Source organism: Dryobates pubescens, chromosome 15 (assembly GCF_014839835.1).
Source record: "Dryobates pubescens isolate bDryPub1 chromosome 15, bDryPub1.pri, whole genome shotgun sequence".
Taxonomy (NCBI): Eukaryota; Metazoa; Chordata; class Aves; order Piciformes; family Picidae; genus Dryobates; species Dryobates pubescens.
The window spans coordinates 12196097-12220498 of NC_071626.1; the positions used below are offsets into that span (position 1 = coordinate 12196097).

Consider the following 24402-nt stretch of genomic DNA (forward strand, 5'->3'; position numbering starts at 1 on the left):
ACTAGACCAGGAATTGTCCTAAATCTTAACCATTTTTTACTAGTTTTAATTAAAAATTTATATGCCATTGTAGTTTTGTAATACTGTAAGCTTATATTAGTCTAATTTAAACTATCTTAGACTAATTGCTCTGAATTTCATTACTGTCTTCTTTTCTTGATATTATAGCACTTCAGGAAAAAAAAAATTATTATGTATGTTGTAACTCTTTAACATAATTTATATGTTTGCTTCAGAGAAAGATTGGTTATTACCATTTTAAATTTGCATGGTTTTGAGTTGTACATCCCTATTTTAGTTTGCCACCTCTTTGTGGGGATAGAGGGCAGTAGTTGTCAGCACTCAAGACCTTTACTGCCCATAACTTACCATAACTTACTGCTTACCACCTCTGGCATTTTGAAAGTTGGGAAATTGAAAGCAGTAGCATAGAGTGGGAGGAACAACAGTTGCTCCCCAGTGCACCATGGCGGTTCCATTTGTCCATATCCTTTTGCCTTCCTGAAGTACTTTTCTCTTGTGCCCTGCTGCTTTCAAGGCCACTGGAAGTCTCAGGCTACACACAGTATGTGCCTGAAAACTTTGACTGAGGAAGGGCTGAAGAAGGGAAGAGCCCTCACCGATTTGCTTACCTTCCACATTGCCGTCTCTTTCTTCAGCATGCTGGTTTGTGAAACTTCCTCACTCACCACTTTTCCCATTTTACCTGCTAATATCTTTCAATTTAGGCAGTTAAATGTTGGAAGAGATTGGCATTTCTACATATATTTGCTTTGGAAAGATACTGGATGATCTGAAAATTTAAACCAGTATCTTGCATATCCTGTAGAATGAAAGTATTTTGAAGCTTGAAGATATACTTTTTTTTGCTTTTTTTGCAGATCCAGTCTTGCTTATGGAATTGTAGAAGATTTGAGATCACTGAAAAAATGCTTTTGCATGCAAAAAAGGATAATTTTGGTTTAACTATTTGAAACCATCCAGTGTGGCACTTGATGACTCATCTACAAGATTTCTTCCCTGCCATCTGAAGAACAAAGTGCTTTTCAACGTGTACTTCTGTAGCACTATGACTAACTGTAAAGGCAGAGCAACCATCTCCAAAACAAATAGCAAAGTTCATAACAGAGAAGGTTTTGTAAACTGGACCGTAAATCTTAATACAATTCAGTCAGATAAATTTTTGAGACTACTTTTGAGTATGGTTCCTGTTGTTTATCAAATAAACCAGGAGGAAAGACATAAAAAGGTGAATGGTGTCTGGCAAGATGGATTACAACCAGCAGGACACAATTTTAACGGTCGGGCTGAACTACACACAGAGTACCATCACTTCTCAGAACAAACTTTTCATGGTAGTAATGGACACAGCCCATCTAGCTGTAGCCCTAAATATGATGATTTTACCAATTATAATTTCTGTGATGGAATGGACACTTCAGAAACAGATGCCATGTTGCAGGAAGACAGTCTATCTAGTGAGTGTAATGAAGACACCATTGTGGAAGGAAGTAGAAAACAACCCAAAGAATCTAGTAGTATTATGGCATTACAGATACTTGTACCTTTTTTGCTAGCAGGATTTGGAACTGTTTCTGCTGGCATGGTTTTGGATATTGTACAGGTTGGTATTTACTTTGGAAGGTGTTTTTGTGACAGGAAGTCTGTGAGGTTTATAATTCTAATGTGTGATATTGTGTATTTTTACAATATTGAGCAGTAGCTAGGTCTATGGTTCTGTTACTATGAACTCCTTCCCAAAGCTCATCTTAAACAGTTCCAATGTTTAATTTGGAGTTACTCAAGTCATGGTAAGTGTTGTCACTTAGCCACAGTGAGCTGGTGAATAAAAATGTTGCCTTCTGCTTTAGCTAAGAACAGAAATACAGTAATGGTCCAATATTCTGTTGACACTGATAAATGCATACATAGTCAGAATGGGGAGGGTAATCAACTGTGATGCTGCTGTACATAGAAGGTTAAAATGATTAGAAGAATGTATTGCATTATCTCATCTCCTTGGGTGCTTCAAGTCTACTGTGTAGATTTAGTCTGCGATAATGCATATGGTATATAAAGGTATGGATTACCTCAATATGTTACATGAAATCCATGTGAAATGATTTAGAACTTTATTGAATATTCAAGTGCATGTAAGTGACTTTTTAACATGTCATTACCAGTAAGGCAGGATTTTGAAATGTGACAGAACACGTTCTGAAAATGAAGATTTTGGAACAGTGTGCAGAAAGTTACAGGAGAGTTTGCTTTGTAAAATCTGAGCTATGGGAAGCCATACTTTCCTAGATTTTACACTTAGAAGTGAAAAAAAAATAAAGATTAGGGTTTTTCTCCCCACCAATTCCTCGGTGTTTTTACATAAAGTTTCTACACAGCTGGAAGGGAAAAGGTGAAAATATTACTGTAAATTAAGAGCGGAATTCAAGAGCAGTCATAGTACTTTTTAGAGTGTGTACTGTTCTAAAGTCTTGACAGAAATACTTCAGATTAATGATGCCTTCTTTTAAACTAGGTTTGTTTTAAGGGCAAGTGTTGCATCTCTTTTGGTATGCTTGTCTTTGAAGTAGTAATGTGTATTCATAAATCTGTTTAGATAACAGTTTTGACTGGAAACTTTTAGGTGTAATATAAAAAGATTGACATATTTTTAATTTTGTTTCTGTTTTTTTTGAGGATTAATTTATGATTTACAGAGGGGTTTTTTTAATACTTTGCGGATGGTCTAAAGAGAATTTTTCAGCTGAATGTTTCCCACTGTATCCTTTATACAGCACTGGGATGTGTTCAAGAATGTCACTGAAGTTTTTATCTTGGTTCCTGCCCTTCTTGGTCTCAAAGGAAATTTGGAAATGACCTTGGCATCCCGGCTGTCAACTGCTGTATGTAACTTTCTCTTCCTCTTTGCTTTTCAGATGTGTGTTGTAAACACTCCAAAAGGAATGTAAATATTTGGAACACAAATATTTTATGGTTGTGGCTTAATCTTGTGTATTTTTTTCACACAGCACCAGTTGCCCTGTGCACGGGTCTGCAAGGTGGCAGATAGCCAGCTGCATCCTCCATAGTGTTACTGCAAAGCAAACAAATGCGAAGTCTGTAATAGTTCCAGTTGTTAGTTAGAACAACAAACAACCCAAAACCAAACAGAAAACCCCATCCAACAAAACAACCACCACAAAATAAAGACTGTGGAAACTTGTTACATGTAACTACTTACAGGTGACAGCTTGAGTTTAACTGCAAGACACAAATTTGAACTCCAGGACAATTGCCTTGATTGCTCTGCTTCCCCCAGGTTTTAGAAACAGGTGGTGTGCCATATTGTATCATTGCTTACTGGAGAGTTTAATCAAAAAGCTTACTGCTAGACCTGCAATTTACATGCCAGTCAGTTCTCTAAGACCTCTATGAAAGAGGTGGTTCTGACCTTTGCATTCTTCACATTGACCTCTACTCCCATTGGTAGTCCAATCTTTGGGCCTGCCATCCTCATCCTAGGGTGAAAATAGAGGGACTGTATTAATTCAGAGCATATCTAAAGTTATTTGGAGGCAGTTGTGTGATCATCTTCCCTTCTCTGACTAAATTTGCACTAGCTGGCTCTCCACCAGATGCTGTCTTTACAGTAAATACAAGAGTGTGCCCCTGTGAATAGCTTCACCCTTTGAAGAGGAAATTTCTACCTTGATCTCAGCATTGGAGCTAATTCATACCCTTTTTGCTCAGTTAGCTTGTAATTGCATCTGAATTTGTAGACATGTCTTTGCTCTTGGGGCTGTAAACTAATTAGCTTTCCTTCATTGTGATTATGTAGTCAGCCAAAAAGTAATGTCTTGTTAGCAAGTTTCTATTATCTGTAACATACCTGATTTCAAGTGTTATCTGATCACCTTCATTTGTCTTGTTGCCCAGATTCCTACTTTAACTGTTTCTTACTGGCCCCTCAGTTTCCTATCCACTTTAAAATGAGTCATTTGACCAGCTCTCTCAAGACTGCTTTTATCTTCCTCAGAGCATAGCTCATACTTCTCTCTTGTGTTAGTATTTGCCCTACTCCCCCTGCCCACTGCTGTGCTGGCATAACTGTGTAAGGTGTACTTGGGTAAACTGCCCATTGAAACACAATATTTATGTTGTGCATTTTTTGTCCTTCAGCTTTGTTCTGTGGTTTCGCTCACTCATTTTGTCTCAGTTCACTCTGTTGTCTTTTCTCTATTCCTTTTTGGTTTTCAAGAGGAAGTGAAAAAACAAAACAAACACCAGGCAACACCAAAATATCAGTCATCCCTGCAAACTTACACAGACTCATATTATGACTGTGTGTCATCAGGGTTAGGCTTTAGCAATGTGGCTTTACAAACCTTTTGTTAAGATCCATCTGTTCCACAGTATCACAATAAACTTGATCTTACTTAACGGAAATTTGCAACTGAAAGGAGTAGCCCTTCTACTTTTTCTCCCTGCAGACCCTAAGAGCATTTATGCATGGTTACATGGTTGCACGTGATGGATCAGGTAATTTTGTAGTAGAGAACCTTTTCTTGCTTCCTTAAAAAAAAACAAAGGGCAACATTTTTCACCAAACCAGCAAGCAAATTTATGTTGCTACGGACCCACTCATGGAGCTGGTAGGTCTGGGTCAAGAAAGAGGGAGAAAGAACAAAGCCACTTGGCAGCAGCTGATGGTTAGGCTGGGTTAAGCGTTTTATAAGGTTACTGTTGTAACAGGGACTCTGAGGATTTTTTCCCAAAACTTCACCAAGGGAGAAAAAGAGTGAAGCTCTCCATAACCTGCCATTTCATTCATTTAGCATACACATTTAAGTAGAGATTCCTATCTGGACTTCCTTAAATATTTCTGTAATAATTAAATGTAATGCATGTATTTGCAGAGTGTTGCTTTGAACACCATCAAATATTTACAGTGTAGACTGAGATAAAATATCTTACTACATTTGTAAGCTCTTAAGTTAGAATTTCTTTCACTAGTTTGTCCTCTCAAGGCACTACTATCACAAAATGGAAAAGAAATGGAAGTAAAACCAATTGGAAAGAAATTAGCAAAAGATTAAACATATGTGCTTTAATACTTTCTGCATTATAAATTAGTATTCTATGGGAAAAGAATGGTAAAATTTAGACTTAACATGAAAAATTTTTTTCACTTCTCAGAAAGGAAGTTATTTTAAACATAGTCATGCTGCAGTTCTGTGAACTGTTCTTCAGACTTGTCTGTAAGCAAGTAGAAATAGGAAATACATTATATAAGAGTCTGCATGTACTTTTTAATTTCTTAGCATTTTTTTTTTGCTGTCTGTCCAGCCTTAGGATTTATATCACAGCATCATAAACCTCTGTGTTGTGTAAGTGAAAAAAAAAAATAGAATATTAAGCAGTATTAGGTGTGCTTTTTGATCTTCTATTAAGCACTTGCAGTTTTTCTTAGCAGGTAGTTTCATTGTAATCAGTTAAGATGCTTGCAGGAGAGTGTGTGTGTGCAGCATATAAATCTACACATTTTTCCACTGGCTCGTAGGATCTGAGGATTATAGAAACAAGTTCAGTCTAAAGTGACTAAACACTGGTAAGTTTCCCTTCCAGCCACTGATCTAATCTGGGGGTGCTGGTGGAGTCACCATCACTGGAGATGTTTAGGAAGAGACTGGATGGGGTGCTTGGTGCCATGGTTTAGTTGATTAGATAGTGTTGGATGATAGGTTGGACTCAGTGATCTCAAAGGTCTTTTCCAACCTGGTTAATTCTATTCTGTTCTATTCTATTCTATTCTATTCTATTCTATTCTATTCTATTCTATTCTATTCTATTCTATTCTATTCTATTCTATTCTATTCTATTCGTTCCTGGAATGTAAGGTGGCTAGCCAATATTAAACAAAATACCATGTAAAATTACATCAAGGTTAGCTACATTTGGATAGTTACTGTAAGTTCAATGTAAAGCTTGACCTGAAAAAGTAGAGCTTGCTTTTAACTTGCTTTAAAAACTTTTTTTTTTTTAATGAGTTGAATTATTTGTATGTTTCTACTATATTTTCAGGTAATACTATTTTAAAACCAAATGTCTGAAATTCTTTTCTAATTTTGACAGGTAAATATTGGAAAAATGGATTCTCCCATTGAGAAATGGAATCTAATAATTGGCAACCTGGCCTTAAAACAGGTAAGTATAGTGGATTTATTTGATGAACTCTTGTGAATGAAGTTACTGAAAACATTCAAATGTTGGTAAGTATGGAGACAGTGTTAATTGGAAACTAGCTCACCTGGCTCATAGTTAATATACAAGGATTTATTTTAACAGTGTAGTTCTCTAAATCAATATGAGCTCATGTTGATCAGAAGAAAAGGTAAAGTATTTTTTTGTCACTGTACCACAGGTGGTGTTTTTCTTTAATTTTTCTGAGAGAGGATTTGAAGATGACTAGAGAAAAAGTTCAGATTGGGCAAAACCTTTTAAATTTGGCCACAGAAATGTTTTCAATACTGTATTTGCATTGGATTCAGTCTTTAAAGAAAGTATGTGATAGAGCTTTTGAAAAATGAACAGAATTTTAAATAGCTGGGTGATCTGAGGAAAGGAGTGCTTGCTCTCCAAAGCAGCTATTTCTTAAGCTAAAGAACTATTTCATGTTCATGCGTTATAATGCAACACACTAAAAAAAAATAGGTGAAACATTTATGCTGTGACTTCACTTTAAGTGGCTTAGGAGTCTCTTTAGGCATTGGCTTCTAGTAAACCTGATGCTCTTTTCACTGATTTTACTTTTGTTATTCTTGAGTCTCTGAAATGCTGATGAAGCCTTCTCTGCTGGTACAAGATTTTTCTTCTTGATAATTGAAGGTTATCATCATCTCTACAAAATGGATGAGCATGCTTCTTTTACACCTTGCAAATAATGTAGATAGGAAGAAAGAACATCAGAAAATGATTCTGTAGTTGTTTTAAGACTATCAGTCATTGTAAGAATTATTCATCTGTGTTTTTTTTTTTTTTTTGTTTTGTTTTGTTTTGTTTTTTTAATTTACATCCTGCCCCCCGTCCCCAGGTTCAGGCAACAGTAGTTGGTTTTCTGGCAGCAGTGGCTGCTGTTATATTGGGCTGGATTCCAGAGGGTAAATACCGCTTCGATCATTCGGTCCTTCTGTGTTCTAGCAGTGTAGCAACTGCATTCATAGCTTCTCTTTTACAAGGTAAGAGGAGTGTATATATATATATATATATATATTTACACACATATATATTACTTTCCACAGTTAGTTTTCTGTGGATGCTTATTGCTATGCCTTCTTGCTATTCCAGTGTTGCTATACCAGTAAGGTATAACACAGGTGAAACCCAACTGAGGATAGGATGCCCTTTTGCAGTTTCCACATAGGCCTGCATATTGCATTCCTCCCCTGACATACTCTTTGAAAAGATTTGACTTGCATGACCTCTTGAGCATATCTAAAACAAAAACTATGGGGTTTAGGATTTACCCAAGATGATGCAGAACTTTTTTCTTCTGTTTTCTGTATTCACTAATGTACAAAATATTTTCTAATATATATATCTGTAAATTCATATGTACAGGTATATTAAGTATACTAAAGAGGTATGTCTTAATTTGTAATTAGACCTGGATGTTAGCTCAGCTGACTCCAAACTTTCTGGTTATCCACGCTCCTTAGATGTTAGTTGTGCTCTGCTTTGTATCTGAGGTGAACAAGTTGGCTGCTTGTATGAGGGATTTGGACCAAGGTCAAGTGCCTCTCTACCAACCATGCCAATGTCTGTTTGGAGCCATATGGCATGATGAATTTCATCTTCTCTTCCCAAATGTCAAGAAACATTTAATAACAAAAGACAAAGGGAGGTTGGGAAAGTACCTTTGTGACATATCCTAGTCAGTAGTCTGAGTTTGATCATATGCAGAATTAAGAGCAGTGACAGAACTGGGAAACATAAGCACATTTTTTCCACTTGTCATGTATAATTTGGACATGAAGAAAAAAATTTGCTGTTGGCTGGTGATGGGCCAGCACAGGAAATTACTTTCTAAGCTTCAGCCTCCTACACATGGATCAGGTGCTTTAGTAGTATTGTGATCCTACAGGATAATTTCAGTTCTTTCTTTTGAAAATTTAATGGGGTGGTACCCTTTTGGCAGTTTCTCTGAAAATGAACTTCCTAGCATACAACACGTGCTATTATTGATAAAATACATGAGACTTGTAATACTAATTGTTCAAGAATTCTTTAAAATCACACAAAGGATGGTATACACAGTTGAAGCCCTAATGCGTGTTATATAAGAAGAAGGAAGTTACTCACATTATGCCAAAGAAGGATGTTAATAAAAGTGTGAATTTTATTTGTAGTAGCCATTTGCATTGTGCAGAGAAGTTCCTCTTTCAAAGGCAGTGTTGCTATTTATGGGAAGAAAAAAGCCCCAACAAAGCTAGAAACCATCCTCAATTTAAAATACTTTAATTGCATAGCAAGTAACATTTTTATATGTTATCTTAGCATTTTGGTTTTGCTTCTTGACTTTTGGTGCTAAGTCCATGACTGGAAGTCTTGCATGATATCAGATTTCAAAGGTTTTAATCCTATGTTGTTTTCAGCATAGTGTAATTTAAATTTGAGACAGCTTAAGTTAATAGAATATAGAAAAAAATACACTGCATGCTTTTTTTTTTGTTCAGGAAATGGCTGATTTGCAATTTCAGTAATACTAATTCGAATCATAAGCAAAGTAGTTCACTGTTCAGTGATTCTTGAGTGTTTTGTGTGTGTGGTTTTGTGTGTGTATATTTTTAATATATAATGGCTAAAGTTTTAAAAATCCACAATCAGTCAGCTGGGAAGAGCAATCATTCTGGGACACAAACTGACATCTTACTCATCAAGTTTGAAACTGCTGTTTGGCAATTTTCTGTGGAGTTACAACAGCAAATATGGTTACTGTACTGTTGTCTTTGTTGAATCTAGGAATAATAATGGTTGGAGTTATTGTTGGATCCAAGAAGACCGGTATTAATCCTGACAATGTTGCCACTCCTATAGCTGCAAGTTTTGGAGATCTTATCACTCTTGCTATACTAGCATGGATAAGTCAGGGTCTTTATACTTGCCTTGGTAAGTATGTTTCTAAGTGTATGTGTCTCCTTAGGAACCTATTTTGGGTTAGTAGGTTGGGGAGAAGGCAAGCAAGGAGAGGTTTAGAAAACTTTCAGTATGGCTAACTTTTGTCATCAACATTTGAACTGTTAAATGGTAAATCTTAGAATCATTTCAGTTGCAAAATACCTCTAAGATCATTGAGTCCAACCATTATCTAGCTCTACCAAGTCTCATACTAAACCATGTCCCTTAGCATCATATGCAAAACCCCTCCAGGGATGGTGATTCAACCACCTCCCAGGGGAGCCTATTCCAGTGTTTGAGAACCTTTACAGTGAAGAATAAACCTTTTAATAGCCCACCTAAACCTCCCTCTGTGCATCTGGAGGCCATTTCTTCTGGTCTTCTGGTCTTGGGTGGCAACATTATGCCAGATAGAAATCAGTAACCACAATCTTGGCACATTTACTTACTATCTGAAAGATTCTGACAGTATCACAGTTGATCTATGTATGAATTAGAAACTGTAGTTACTAAATTTACTCTTTCATGAGGGGAAGGGAATGTTTTTTTCAAGTTTTGTTGAATGCCCATCCCTAAATCAAATATTTGCTTCCCAGAGCCTTTTCAACATGTTCTCTCCTTGCACTAAGGGGAAGGAGTTGAGCTGGCTCTCTTGGTCAGCTGCTGGGAGTTCTGCTTTGAAAATGTTTCTTTGTTAGGGTGTGGTTTTAGACAACATTCAAATATATCTTGAGCTGTAACTATGCCCAGAATCAAAATACCAGTAATTTAAGTACTTTTACTAAAAAACAAGTCTGCAAGAAGTATATATTCAAAGAAGTGAAGCCTAATTTTAGATAGGTTTATGCTTTGTGATTGCTATTTTAAATTATTTACACAAAGACTATTGTGAATTTCCTTCTGATTCCAAGCGCTGTCCAGCTCCAGAGCTGTAAACCTGTGCTTAACCTTTGGTTTGAGAGGATGCTTGATAACACATGCAGAAGCAGCACAGGCAATGACTGTGGCATTCTTACCTTAGTTAGGGCCAAATCAAACGTCATGTTTGAGCACCAGCGCATATAGATGTAATTATTTAGCTCATCCGAGTGCTTTAAAAATAATTGCAAAGCTATAAAACGTGTGGATGTAAATACTAAAAGTGTAACAGATCTTTCTGTTCCTAATTGCCCAAGAGCCGCGGCTCTTAAGTCGTTGTTCTGTAGCTGGGTAAGCACTAGAGGGCTCCCCAGGACCAGCACTGGGGCCAGCAGAGCACGGGGAATGCTCTGCAGCCCGAAGACTGAATATATATTAGATGAAGAGGTCTGTCATTTGTCAGTAATGATCTGAAGACTTAATTTAAAGCTCTTTTTTATATTTTTTTTTTTCTTAAATATATACATTTATCTCTCGTGGGTACAGGTTGAGAAGATAAATTTTGTTATCCACATTATTATTTTCAGGTTCCTACCAGCTGCTTCTATCTAACAACAGCTTTGAAGTACTGAATTACCTCTAATTCATACTAGAGTTTGCATTATTTTCAGCATCACTGCACTGAACAGTATATCCCTGCACAAGGAGTAAACCACAAAGCATCTGAGTTCTCTGAACTAAAAGATTAATTTCTATCACTTTGCTAAAGGAATGAGGGGTTACAGTAAATGAGGCAATGAGTAGTCCAAGAGCTGTGCATCAGTACATTTTTGTCTTTTTTATGAAGTTTGATGAAACTATAATTGTCAAATAAAGTAATGATGTATTGTGCTACTTTTTTGAATAAGAGCTCTTTACCTAAGGCCCACATCTTAGGTCACAGAAAGAAGAGAAAGAAGGAGAATAAAAAAAGGCACCACAAAGGAAGGAGATAATATGCTCTAGAATAGTTAGATAAGGAAAGGAAAAAAATTACTTTTCTTTTGGGCTTTGTCTCATGCTCATTCTAATAGCTTTCTGCTTTCAGCTTGCCCAGTGAAAGGTATCTTACTATCTTTTTTGCTGCAGTCAGCGCAGAAGGATAGTAAGTTCCAAAAGCAAGGCTTCCAAGACTAATTTTAACTCCACTAAGATAACATCAAAGTAGTAATTGCTTGAATGTGCAGCCTTTGTAATGAATGAGAATACATTTTTATATGTTAAATATTCTTCTTTTGTAAAATGTTAGTGCATTCTACATTAACTACTCCAACCTATTAATTTAAAATATGCTTTGCATTAAGACTTGTTCAGATTCTGCAAGTTCAGAAAGAATGTATTTAACAGATTTCTTACAGAAGTAAATACATGTAAAAGTGGAATGTTTGTGTAGTTTCTATATACATATTTATATGTATGCATGTGTTTACTTGGCATTAGAATAAATTCTGCATTATTTACCTCACTGGTGAATCAGGAAGTCTTGGATCACTTTAGCAGCTTTTGTGTGGATGGGACTGTAAAACCAAGTAGACTGAAAAAGCAGTATTCTATCTGGAGAGGCTGCTGTTTGCCATATAAGCTTAGTTTTATGATGGCACTCACTGGTATTTGCAGTTGTGCTCCTATGAAATATGATGCAATTCTGATGGATAGGTGTAAGCAGCAGAATTGTGGCTGTGAATTTGCAGTCTCAGACAGGTTATAAAGCTGAACTGCTGATATAAATGCCTCAACATTACACATTGTGCTTGCAGCATTTTAGATATGCTATTTCTGGGAAGACTACCATATTATCTGTGTGTTGGAAAGAAGGGGGTGTACATTTACAGTATATTCAGCCTTTTTTTTTTTTGTGGATATATTACAATGTAATATTTTATCCTCCACATCCTTATTGCCTGTTTTACATCAAGCATCACACAGATCCTCTACAAAATTTCCTTTCCTGTATGGATAGCTCTGTCCTTGAGAAGATGAGAGACAGTGATCACAGATGACAGATGATAACCATACTGTTTAGTGCTGTAGTTGAAACTTTAGGTACAGCAGTGATAAAGACTATAAGGATTCCTCTGTTGTGTGATATATAATTTATTTTACAGTTCTTAATTAGGGAAAAACTGTAGGAATACTGTAGGATTGTCTGAAATTAAAACTCTTTGTTTTCTATATTGTTATTTTAGAGACATATTACTATGTATCTCCTTTGGTTGGTGCCTTTTTTTTGGCTCTGACTCCCATGGGGATTGTCATAGCTGCCAAACACCCAGCTACCAGAACTGTTCTCCATTCAGGATGGGAGCCTGTTATAACTGCCATGGTTATAAGCAGGTAAGTCTATTTGTCTTGCTTCATCTTGGTAGTCCTCCCATGTCTCTGTGTGTCTTATTTAACACCTGGCTGTACTTAAAAGGAACATTTAAGGAGTAAATAAAATGTAATCTTCCCAAAACAAGGAATTCACAAAGTTAAGTCACGGGTAGGGATGAGTGAGGCAGCCAGCAGTAGCCTATAGCAGCAACGGAACAGAAGTGTGCTGTATCAAATGAAAGAAATAGTGAGCTATTAGTCTCCTGCATTTTCCCATCAAGATTACTCACTGATCTAAGAGATTATTTAATCCAGTGAAAATTATGAATCTTAAAAGGGGAGTGAAATGCCTTTGTTGTACAAGAAGTCAAATTTAGCACTTAAATAACTACACTGATGTTAGTCTGTAGCTGAGAACAAGGTAATAGGGTGGGGACAGAAATAAATTGAGAAGAAAATGGTGGCTTGAAGTTGTTTTAAGACAGACTGCTAAAAATGCTTTTAAATGCTAATTACCTGCTTGCCTTATTCTGAATGTTGTTCTTTGTTTTTCAGTATTGGTGGCCTTATACTGGACACAACTGTATCTGATCCTAACTTAGTTGGAATTGTTGTTTATACCCCAGTAATTAATGGTAAGGTTCAGAAAGGATTATGTGCTACTGTATATCAATTGATATACCTTAGTTTGAGAAAAGTATATTACAGTAAATTTCTGTTATGCCAAGTAATATCTGCTGTATTAAGTTTTGATTTTGATGTCACTAGTTATTTTAACAGCTAAGGAATGCTTTCTGATCTTAATACAACATTTAAAACATGATAGAGAATGTGAGAAGCAGGAAGCTAAAGTATGCATTGAGAAAGTGAAGGTGTAAATATTGAAGCAGCATATTCAACTATTAATTGATCCAGTAATATAATGAAACCATTTTGACTGAGGAAAATGTAGATGAAATTCTATTTTAATGGATTTTCTTCTAAACATCCAAGGACAAATTTCAAAACAGTGGTTTGCTATTTGTCTGTAATGCATATAGGTATAAGAACTAATAGGATACTACAGGCAAGTAAATAGATCTCTCAAGTAAAGTGTGAGTTGTTTCCCATGCTTGCTGTGCACTTTCCAGGTGTGTAAGAATGTATTTGTGGAGATTTGGTCCTTAAATTAAGTGCTCTATCTTCTAATGACAACAGCAAGGCAAATTTTATATAACCAGTTAATATTTTGTTGGACTGATGCAATTTGACAATGCTCTATTTTTAAATACAATATCAAATGTAGTTTGCAATAATTATAATCATCAGATCTGTTCCCATTGTATTGCTGCTGTCCTTTTCCCCTTTTGATTTTCTCCATTTGATTTCTTGCATTATTTTGCACTTTCATGTGTTGCTGATTTTTAAGCCATTACCATGATGATTCTGACTTCTAATTTTTGGCTTATAAAGTGCTTTTGACTTAATTTGGCCTTTTTGGATTCCATATGGACATATTCTAGTCTGTTATCTTAGCTATTAATTAAATTAGTTATGACCACTTATTTTCCATCTCGATAATAACATTTTAATATGGACACTAAGCTTTAGTTTTGAACCACATTGCCCTGATAGAATTAATTTTCCAGAGGTTATTAATGGAAATGTAGCATGGGTTAGCACCAAAACATTTTGATAAGTGTTACTACAATTGAGAGTTAGTCTCTCTGTTGCCATGACCATAAGGCAAGCTGTTCAGTGAGAGGAGGAAATCATATTGCTTTGAGAGAAGAATGTTCTTGGCAAATTCATGTTAGTTCCCATTTTACAGCTTTCATATTTTGTAGATACTTATAAATTGTATTTTAAAACAATTTGTTCTAATATAGAAATATAAATTTCACGAATATACAGATTCCCTGGATCATCCTATTTAGCCTTTTCAAAAGATTTTCCCTGTTACAGCCCTCTGGTATTCTCTAACCTCCAAGATAATCAGTTTGCAGAAATAATCACAGATAACTCATGTATTATTCATCTAGCTCTCTAAGGATGCACTAAATTTAACTTACCCTCAGGCTTTACATCTGTAACTTTTCTTATGATAGTCCTGGTTGGTAAGTCCCTGGATTTGCTTCCTAAGAGCAGAGTATTTTTTCTTCTCTTTAAGGAGGTGTACCCAAACCAGTCAGTAGTCTTACCAGTGGTTGTGCTTTCCTAGGTGATGTCCTCTGATTACAGAAGCAAACAACTGCCTGATGATTGTTGCTTAGTTGTTGCATAGGCTTCTACTTCTGTTCCACTACAATACTAGAATAGCTCTGGATTTTTTTCTTTAGGCTCATTTATTCTTTACATACAGACTCACTTATTGTAGACTGACTACCTACAGTGGATACAGTTCTCATGGCCTTTCTCAAGGCCTTATTCTCCTAGCAGATGTTCTAGTGATGACGGTCTTCTACCCTTCTTTCTACCCTTTCTTTCAGAAAAACTGGCTGTGAAAGCTGGATTGCCTGCATGTTTACATTTTACCTTTGTAACAATTTTAGCTAATGATTCGACCTAAGTAGATAATTGCTAAGAATGACTGCTTACTGTTAATGTGCCTCTAGAGAAAAGGGTAAAGGTACTGCTTTGGTTTTTGTTTTCTTTCACAATTTTATCAACAGAATTAAAGCAATGTGCATACATTCTCTAGAGACAAAGAACTATCACATGTATCATAGCTCAGGATGATTAGCTGACAGATCAAAAGATCCTTGAAGAATGAGGTAGGTGGAAGAGAGAAAGCTGGGGCTATTGAAGGAGGCAGGGAGAGAATGAGTCCTTCCAGAAGGCAGGGACAGGAAGAGTCATGCTTGTAGCTGTGGAGTCTCACAGTGCTCCTGTGAGGATGATTTTTGTGATGATTATACTACCTGCATTCAGTCTATTGCTTTTTCATAAGAAGTTTTGTATTTCTAGACTATTCTTAGCCTTTGTCATCTGTTCCCTGAAATACTATGTAATTCTTGAGAATGTTATTTTCCAAGCCACACCAGGTGCCTTGCTCTTTTAATCTGGATTTTTAACACTTAGCTCCTTCTTTTCTTGTTATGCGTAAAGCAGTCTTTCCATACCTCTCAAAATTTAAACTTGTTCAGGACTAGTAGTGGACCATCAGTGAATTGTTTATAATCCTGAGTCCATATTTTCAGGATCTTAGCTATTATTCCAAACTTAAACTCTACACTGTAAGAAGAGAAACCTCATATCATGCTCCACTGTGGAGCTCATGACAAACTCACAAGCTTAGGCAAAAACTAGGGTCCTGCCATGGTAGTATAAGGTAATGATAGCCTAAGGGCCACAACCAGTTACTACCAATAGCCATTATGCTTTTGCAGTGCCACTGCACAACCACAGAAGCACTAAAGAATTCTGGTCTTCCCTCATCTGCAAAAAAGCAGAGAGGAGTAATGTGTAAGTGTTGTATGTGTGTGTGCTAAGCTCCTCAAGCTTCAGAAGTAGAAGGATAGAGGCATTTCTGCTGGAAAATAAATGAAAATTTATTTTGTATAGAGGATGCAGAGTGGCCCTGTGTTATGGTACACCTCCTGGAAAAGGAAATTGTAGGTAGATTTTTTTGGTTGCTATTAGATTAACCTCTCCTGGGTTTCATAATTCTGCTGGCGCCTTTTGATATTGCTGGTTGGTATAGTTTAGTAGACTGGGGTTTAGGAAATCTTTTGGTTAAAAAAGCACATCTGTTGACACTTATTTTCTGACATAAAAGGTGTGCTAGACCACTTAACAGATGGCTTTTTTAATATTACTGTTGCAGAAAGCCTTCTCTGCCAGTGCTTTCCTGGCACTGGAGTTGTTGTAAGTCAAAGTTGTGAAAGGAGCCGAGAACATCCCATCAAAATGCATTTCAGATGCTTTTTACTTTCTCTTACCTTGAAGTGTGTTGCTCCTGTGATATAGAGGACCTGAAAGAAACCAGCAAAACTTGAATGAAATATTAAATTAGTCCAGGATTTTAAGCTCTTGGAATTTTTTCAGTGTCAGTTGGCCTATCTTGAAGTCCTGAACAGTATGCACTGTAGAGTTTTCAGTTGTTAAGTTTCCTGTGTGTGCCATTAAGTAGCTTTCAACCTGGTCCTATCTAGATGGCTTGCACATTCTTAACCCTACTTTCATCACATCTATTACAGTATGGAGCCATAAATCTTTTGGTTTAAGGAATATTAGTCTGGAATTTGAGCAGCCTCAAAGGTTCCTAGTGCTATTAACAATAACTGCAAATATTTCCCAAGAATATTGAAATAGTTCTTAAGCAGACAGACATTTATAGCCAGCTTTACTGCTGGTGGCTAGAAATATTTCACAACCACTTTTCCATTTCCCCCATTAAACATGGTTTTTTGAGATGAATAATTATTTTTAATTATATGGTTGGGTGGGTTAAATTGTAACTCTGCTTTTAGAAAATAAATAATGAAATGTGTGGTTTCAGCCATAAAATACTTGAGATTTAGATGTCAGTGTTTGATGTACTGAGATTCTGAATAAAATAACCAAGCCCAAGCATGGCTGTGCTTCAGCCTAGATTTTCAAGTTGATCTTTATATTTTCTAGTGGATGAGATGGTTAAAATTTGCAAATCCTCTTACAACATCACAGTGTGTAGAATTTGGCTCAGGAATGCAATTTGCAAGTAACTGAATTCCTTTTGTGCAGAAAAAAGATAATGCCTGAAACAATTATATGCTTCTGAATATGCCGCAGAAATGAATTAAGGTGCAGTTACCAGATACAGCTACTTTCCTCTTCGTTTTCATTGCATACTTGGACAAAACATTGTGAGATATCCTAAATATTTGCATTTTAGGAGTTGCTGCATAATAACCAACATGATGATAGATTTTTACCCCATTTTTATGCATCTTGTAGAATGGAGGCTCTGCAAATCAACTCTGAAAACACCTGAAAATCAGAAATGCTTTGCAGGCTTTTTGTAGGAAAAAACCCTTGCCACTGCAGATAGTCCAAAGCAATGCTCTTTAAGGGTAACACAAAGCTGTTGTTAACATTTCTTGTTCTTTGGCTGTACACATTGTAGGAATATTTGCTGTCTGGAGGGAATAAATGTAGATCAAGGAATATGAGATGCACGTATGAGAAAATTTAACACAAAACTTACTGAATGCCTGTTGTCTGTGAGATGAAAGTTAAGCTTATGTAATATATTCCCAAAATGATACTTTTTTATCTGCTAGTAGGATGAGTTGAATGACAGGCTTTCAGATTTTTCAGAGAGCTTTTGCTACAAATTGTTTTGGAGAATATGGAAAGAAAATACCCAGAAAATATTCTTCCTCAAAACCCCCCCAAACCAAACACACAAAAATAGAAAAGGCATTTTAAAAACAATTATTATGTTAGTCTCTTATAGCACAGTTGTACTGTCAGCTTTCACACAGCAAAGTAGTGCTTTGGTTACCCATTGTCTCAGACAGTGAAGCATCTGACATTTGTAAATTACAAGAGAAAACATTAGTATAGTAGTAGGGCTCAATAGGCATAGGCCAGACCCCAACACACCCCAATAATTTCTGTCTCTTGGCAATTTCTGGGCTGGCAACAGACCTTTCCAAATATTTCACCAGCTTGTCAGGATTTTGCACCTGTTAGGGGGTGAAATTCCAAACCACTGGAGGTGAACCACCAGCTTAGGCACCTGCCTGTACTCTCACACACACCTTGCCACTCCTAATTGTCCAGCGTCGGGGCAGATACAGGACCCCAGCACATTGGTCCCAGCCACCCCCCAAAAGCAAATTCACCAACATAGTGAATATACCACAAGCCTCAATCCTTAACTGAATCCTCTTGTTATTTGACTTCAGTTATTTCAACCCTTTTATCTCCAGTCAGAATCAACTGTCTTAGTTAAGACAGCCCTGCTTTTTGAGCCACGTGTTGGGATGCCAGATACGGACTGTCCTGTGTTAGCACAACCTGCTCTCGCAAGCCCTTCTTTTTCCCCACACAGATGGGAGGGAGAGTAACGCACAAAAAACCCTCTAGCTTGAGATATAGAGTTGAGATAGTTTTACTGGAAATGATGCAATATACAATTACTGTAGCCTTTTTGTGGAAAATGTGCTGCAAAACACAGAAGCAGCAGCAGTAGCCAGCGATAAAACGATTCCACTCGACCCAAACACGTAGCAGCCAGCCCAGCAGAAGAGATCAACAGCCTAAAGCAGGAAATGGGAAAAGGCAACTGGAACAGGAAGCCTCTCATGTTATGATCTGAACTTAAACCCCATGATACTTTGCTCCAGCCAGCCCTTTCACGTTGAAGCTGGAATTACAGCAGCATGGTATTGGATATCAGCAGCAGATTCAACTCAACTCATGACAAACTCCCAGCCTGTACTGGATCATGGGATTATTCCTATCCAGATGCAAGACTTTGCATTTCCTCTTGTTGAACTTCATGAGATTCCTCTTGACCCATTTCTCCAGCCTATCCAGTACCCTCTGAATAGCAGAACAACCCTCTTGCATATCAGCCACTTCTCCTAGTTTTCCCTGGAGAATGTTGCCTTGTTTATCAAAACACGTAGTATGAGATCTGAGGTAATAAAGAGCCTGGTGTGTCACCCAGTGCAGTGGATGATCTCAGACCTATTCCGCTTCCCGTAACTTCTGGGTTTTTTCACCTGTAATGAGGATTATGAGGCACAGATTTAATTCAAAATATTATCTAAGATGCTTTGATATAAAGTACTTTTAATATGGTTCTCCAAATAACATGGTTACTTCTGTTATTAGAAAAAAAAATTACCTTTATCCAGATAAATAGACACATGCCTCTTGGCCTATTCACAAATGCATGACATGGTTTTGGCTTTACTTTTAATATGGTTTTCTGTGCTCATTAGACAAAAAAGAACTGTGATAACAATTTTCAGAAGAAGCATTCTTGCTTAGTTAGCCCTTAACTGGCTTAATAAAATGATGAGGTTTTAAATTTTCTTTTAATGCTGGAAGTCAGCGTGACATCCTTCATGCTTCAGCACTGCCTCTCCTCTCTTCTGCTTCTTCACAAAGCAACACTCTCAAAATTAAACACGTATTGCTGTTCTGAGAGGAATGCAGTAGCAGCTGCAGGATTTTACTTCTGAAAAAAGTTATTTTCCTCTGTGTTGTAGTTCTCATGAAAATGAGGAACTAACAAAGCTAGTCTTTATTGTCAAATATTTACTATGATGGCTGCAATGCTGCCTTCCAGGGGGAAGGAAAATCTGATTTGAAAGTTGATGGAAGCAGTCCTCATATATGTCTAAGAGTTTTTCAAAGTATGAGCAGCTACTGAGCACATGACTATTTTAAGCATTCAGAAGATGCTGAAAGCTATCAGTTTTGTGTGTTGACATTTTGTCTACCTACACAGTTTTATCTGTTTTCTGCTTCTTACAGGAATCAGATTAATCTGATGCTGCTGCGATAACTTCACATGCACAGTAACTGCTGTTACAAAACAAACTCAGTATCTCTGTGCATACTGAAGTGATTAATTCAATGCAAACATGGCTTTACAAAAGTCATTCTATGACCAGCAGAACAATAAAGCTTGAGTCTGTGCTGATTTGTATCTTGAGTTTTTTGAAGCCCTTTTGTTCCCTGGTGTTCTCTACGGCTTCATGCCCCAGCAATACTTGCTGTTCACAACATTCTCTCCATTCTCACTCTGCTTTCCACAGCATCATCTTTGCTCTTCTGTGTTGCTGAACTACTGGCTAAGCAAAAGGCATCATGCCTAGCTCCAATCTAGGTGCTGACTGGCCAGCTGGCATCCTTATGTTGTTAACTACACAGCTTTTGTCTTACTGAGGTCATGAGTTTGAATCACTCTGTTTGCCTAGCTAGCCACAGTTTCCTTTTTCTTAGCTTGTGTAACCATTGTTGGTGGTAGTTAGTATCTCTGTCTTTGTGTCAGAGGTGGTTGAAATTGGTCCAAAGGTTCAAAAATAATTAGAAGGAAGAACTGGTAGATGAATTGACAGAACAAAAAGGCACCGTGACTGCAGCTGTCCATCATTGTACATTGTCAGGTGGTGGAAACTGAGCAGGACTCTAGGAGTTTTTTATACTTTTAATACTTTTCAATTGTTTTTCTTGTTATTATCTACATGCACAATAGAGCTTGGAGTATACTTTCTCTAAACTATGGTTATACAAAAATAAAGAATTGTGTTTAATAGCTATCCATCAGAAGACTGACAACCAGTCTTGCAGCTTCTTTTATGACTGTGTTGTCCTTGCAATTATTTTTTAATTGCTATTTCAAATGGGCAAATTTCCATTTTCCTTCATTCTTTTCTTCCACTCACTTTCCCTTCTTATTAATTAGGGAAATAGGTTCAGATAATCTTTCACATTTCTGATTGTCTGAGTTTGTTGAAGCAGGTAATTACCAGCCACAACAGGAAACTGCATACATCTGAGGAAGTATTTGAAAGCTAGGGGGTTTATACCAATCCAGTGTATGGTTGCATTGCTACAGACCTCAAAAACATACCTTGAAAACTGGCCCTGTTTACATCTATCTTTTGTTTCTTCTTGTAGTGCTTTAAGAGATACAGATAGAGAGGGATTTGCAAAATGTTGAATGTATCAGTTATTGCCGTTGTTAGCCTGCTTGTAATTACCCAGATTGCTTTTATCTCCTCTTTTTTTAAGCAGCAACTGTTTCATATTTTCTAGTCATATGGCACCATCCCCAGCTTTGTAGCTCTATTAAGAAGCCATTTTGCATAACAGCTTTTTTGTAATTTAGTCACAGAAATTATCTGATCTCCATCCAAAGGTAGCACATGGATCCCTAATTTTATATCTGCCTTCCTTTCCATACCTCATTCTCATTGGTCAGAAATCTCAAACTTATTATTCTCAATCAAAAAAATAGATTTTGGACCCTACTTAGATTATTTTTTTTTTTTAATGTTTAAACCTCTTCTGTAGCTTAGATAAATCCCTTATCTCACTTCTTCTGTAGTTCATCTGAAAAAAAGGCACTGTTGTTTTAATTTTCCTTGCAGACACTGACTCAGCCTGTTGGTAGTTCATATTTTGTGCCTGTATCTCCTAACTGGGAAGATGCAGGTAATTGTGATGAAGAGTCCTTCCTGCCAATGCCAATATTTCTTTTCCCAATATCTCTTTTCTTTATTTGTATTTTAAGCTTTTTTGCTTAAAATGTTCTAGTACCTTATTAGGTTTAGCCTTTAATTGTGTCTGTTAGCATTAGTGAGGAAGGGAATTTTTGAGTTCTCAGTATTAGATCTTTGTCCTAATCACTCCATAGTCCCCAAAAAGATTTGGCAAATAATGTCTTCTGGTGACTGCTAAGCATCAGATCAGTCAAACTACTATTAACAAGGGCATTCTCCTTCTGAAGTGGGGACAAGATCTGCATTACTTCCTTCTAACCATATCTTCTCAGAGAACTTGTAGCTATGTAAAGTAGCTGGGGAGGAAAAGAACCAAAAACTAGTGCCACTGCATTCTGTAATGTAGATAAAACAAGTTGGTTTAGTTTTCTCTTCATTGAAGTAAAAATTCATGGAACATAGCCTAGGTTGGAAGGAACCTCAAAAGGTCATCTGGTCCAATATTTTGTGGGAAAGGGAGACTAGATGAGATTATCTAGCACCCTGCCCATTCATGCCTTTAACATCCAATAATGCTCCAAATTGGAGCTCAGATTTTTTCACTTATTGCAATGCTTGATGTTAATCTATCTTTAACTAATACATGTTTGAAGGATGTTTCTCTCATAGACTTTTTTGTGTGTGTGGAGGAGACTGTGGCAAACTTAGAAGTCTAAGTGGGTAAATTCGCAGAAATATCACTCACTAGAGGAAGAAAATTACTTGAAAATTTACCACTTATTGCCTTTTGTATTTCAGGTATTGGTGGTAATCTAGTAGCTATTCAAGCCAGCAGAATTTCTACCTACCTCCATTTACACAGCATCCCTGGAGAGCTGCCAGAAGAAGCCAAGGGTTGCTATTATCCATGCAGAACCTATTACGGCACAGGTATGTGTTAGTCAGTTAATTGTTGAAACTCCTGTCTCCTCTTTTTTCACCCTGTATGCCAGACTGTACCACCAGTGAGAAGTGGCAACAAACAGAACCTGTACACAATCCAAGGGCAGAAGAAGAGCAGCAGTTTCCTTTGCCTGCAGGTGTTTGCCTGTGAGAATCACAAGGAGCTCCCTGCAGGAGGCTGTGTGTGCAGAGAAAGGAAGAGAAAGTTGTAGCATAGCAGGACACTATGATACCCCCTCAGAAGGATTTCAGCCCTCATATCTCCTTGCCTTGTTTACCTGCTTCCTAACCTTTGTAATTTAACTCCAGAAGTTCAATCTCCTGCTAGGACTGAACTTTATGAATAATACTATTACTAAACCTAGTCCCTGCTTTCTATTTCCCATTTCCTATTTGCCATTTTCTTTCTAGGTTCTTGCTTCAAAATTACTCCTCTGTTGCATTGCCTCCTTTCCTAATAATATAGCAACTGTGATGAAATGTAATATGCCAACAGCACATTCATATTTATGAAATTAACTGGAACAGATGAGAAAAATGGTACCTATGAGGCCAATTCTTAGAAATACAAGGTACTTTTGAAGATGTCTTGAATATGGTGTCTAAACCATTCTCTTTCCTAGGAAAGCTTTAGGAGATCACTGCAGCTCCCAAAAAAAAAGTAGATTGTGTTACATGAGTCCAGAGTGAAAGGAAATAGTTTGTGCCCTCTTCTGGCAGACCCTTTGTCTGGCAGACAATGCTGTAGAATTCCAGAATTGCTTTTTATGTGATAATTGATAAAAATCTGTTAGAGTAATTGAGGAGTTTAACTAAATGTTGGGGTTTTTTCATTTTTTATTGTAGGAGTAAATAACAAATCAGCCCAAGTTCTGCTGCTTTTGGTGATTCCTGGACACCTGATTTTCTTGTACACTATCCACTTAATGAAAAGCGGCCACACTTCCTTAACTCCCATCTTTATAGCAGTATATTTGTTTGCAGCTCTGCTACAGGTAAGAAGGAGTACAACTGGAAAATGTTTGTATAAAATCAAGTACCTGAAGAAAAAAAAAATGTTTTATCTACTTTCTGACATCTCATGAATAGTACAAGAAGGTAAGGGTGGGTTAGCACAGGCTTTCAGCAGAGTTTGGAAGTAACTAATTATCTCCACATGTATACAGCTCACACAGATGTATCTGTATTGTGAGTGGCTTTTGGAAGACACTTGACTGCATAATTTCCTGGTCATGCATCTTGTGCTTTCTCTTTCATTTGCTTCTTGGAACCATTGCATCGAACATCCCCCCCCCCCCCCCCCCCCCTATTTTTAGCTAAAACCTGGCTGAATGAACTACAATGTGACCAATTTAGTTTTAAAAGGGGAGATGAAGAGAAGGAAAAAGTAGCATTTATGAATGGTGAATACACCATGGAAAGCTCTTAAGGACATCTAAAGTGATTCACATTATCTTTTTTTTTTAAGCAGTAGACAAGAAGGTTATGGCTTGCTTGGTGAATTCTTAATTGTTAATCTACATTAAAGTTGCAATTAGTGTGACAGCGATCGCTGTACAAGAAATTGTAATTGCATTAGTTGTCAAATGTTGTTACATTATTTTGTCTGGTCCTGCCTAGTATCTTGTTCACACCCAGGAAGGGCAGTTCTTGAAAGATGCTTTATGAAATAGCAATGTCTTAAATTGAAATAATTTCACTTAGAGAAATCAGTAATACAAATGAAATGGTTTCAGTAAATCCACAGACAATTTTTAGCTAAAACCTGGCTGAATTAACTACAGTGTGACCAATTTAGTTTTAAAATGGAAACAACAGTATCATCAGCCACTGTCCCACATGGCGGCCTAAGATGGAAAGACATGGACTTGATGGATGGATGACTTGGTGGATAAGGAACTGGCTACATGGTTGCACTCAATGAGTTATG

The 24402-nt window shown here is 36.9% G+C and overlaps 1 protein-coding gene across 1 annotated transcript in view; it reads left to right on the top strand.

Annotated features, from left to right (window-relative positions):
- SLC41A2 (solute carrier family 41 member 2) overlaps window positions 1-24402 on the top strand; it is a 41654-nt gene that overhangs the window by 6793 nt on the left and 10459 nt on the right. Inside the window, exons 2-10 of the mRNA XM_054167723.1 lie at window positions 882-1624; window positions 2793-2900; window positions 6130-6201; window positions 7088-7232; window positions 9016-9162; window positions 12255-12402; window positions 12937-13016; window positions 22329-22460; window positions 23319-23467. Of these exons, the coding sequence (XP_054023698.1) occupies window positions 1070-1624; window positions 2793-2900; window positions 6130-6201; window positions 7088-7232; window positions 9016-9162; window positions 12255-12402; window positions 12937-13016; window positions 22329-22460; window positions 23319-23467 (1536 nt within the window). The 5' untranslated portion in view covers window positions 882-1069. The remainder of the gene's footprint in view (window positions 1-881; window positions 1625-2792; window positions 2901-6129; window positions 6202-7087; window positions 7233-9015; window positions 9163-12254; window positions 12403-12936; window positions 13017-22328; window positions 22461-23318; window positions 23468-24402) is intronic.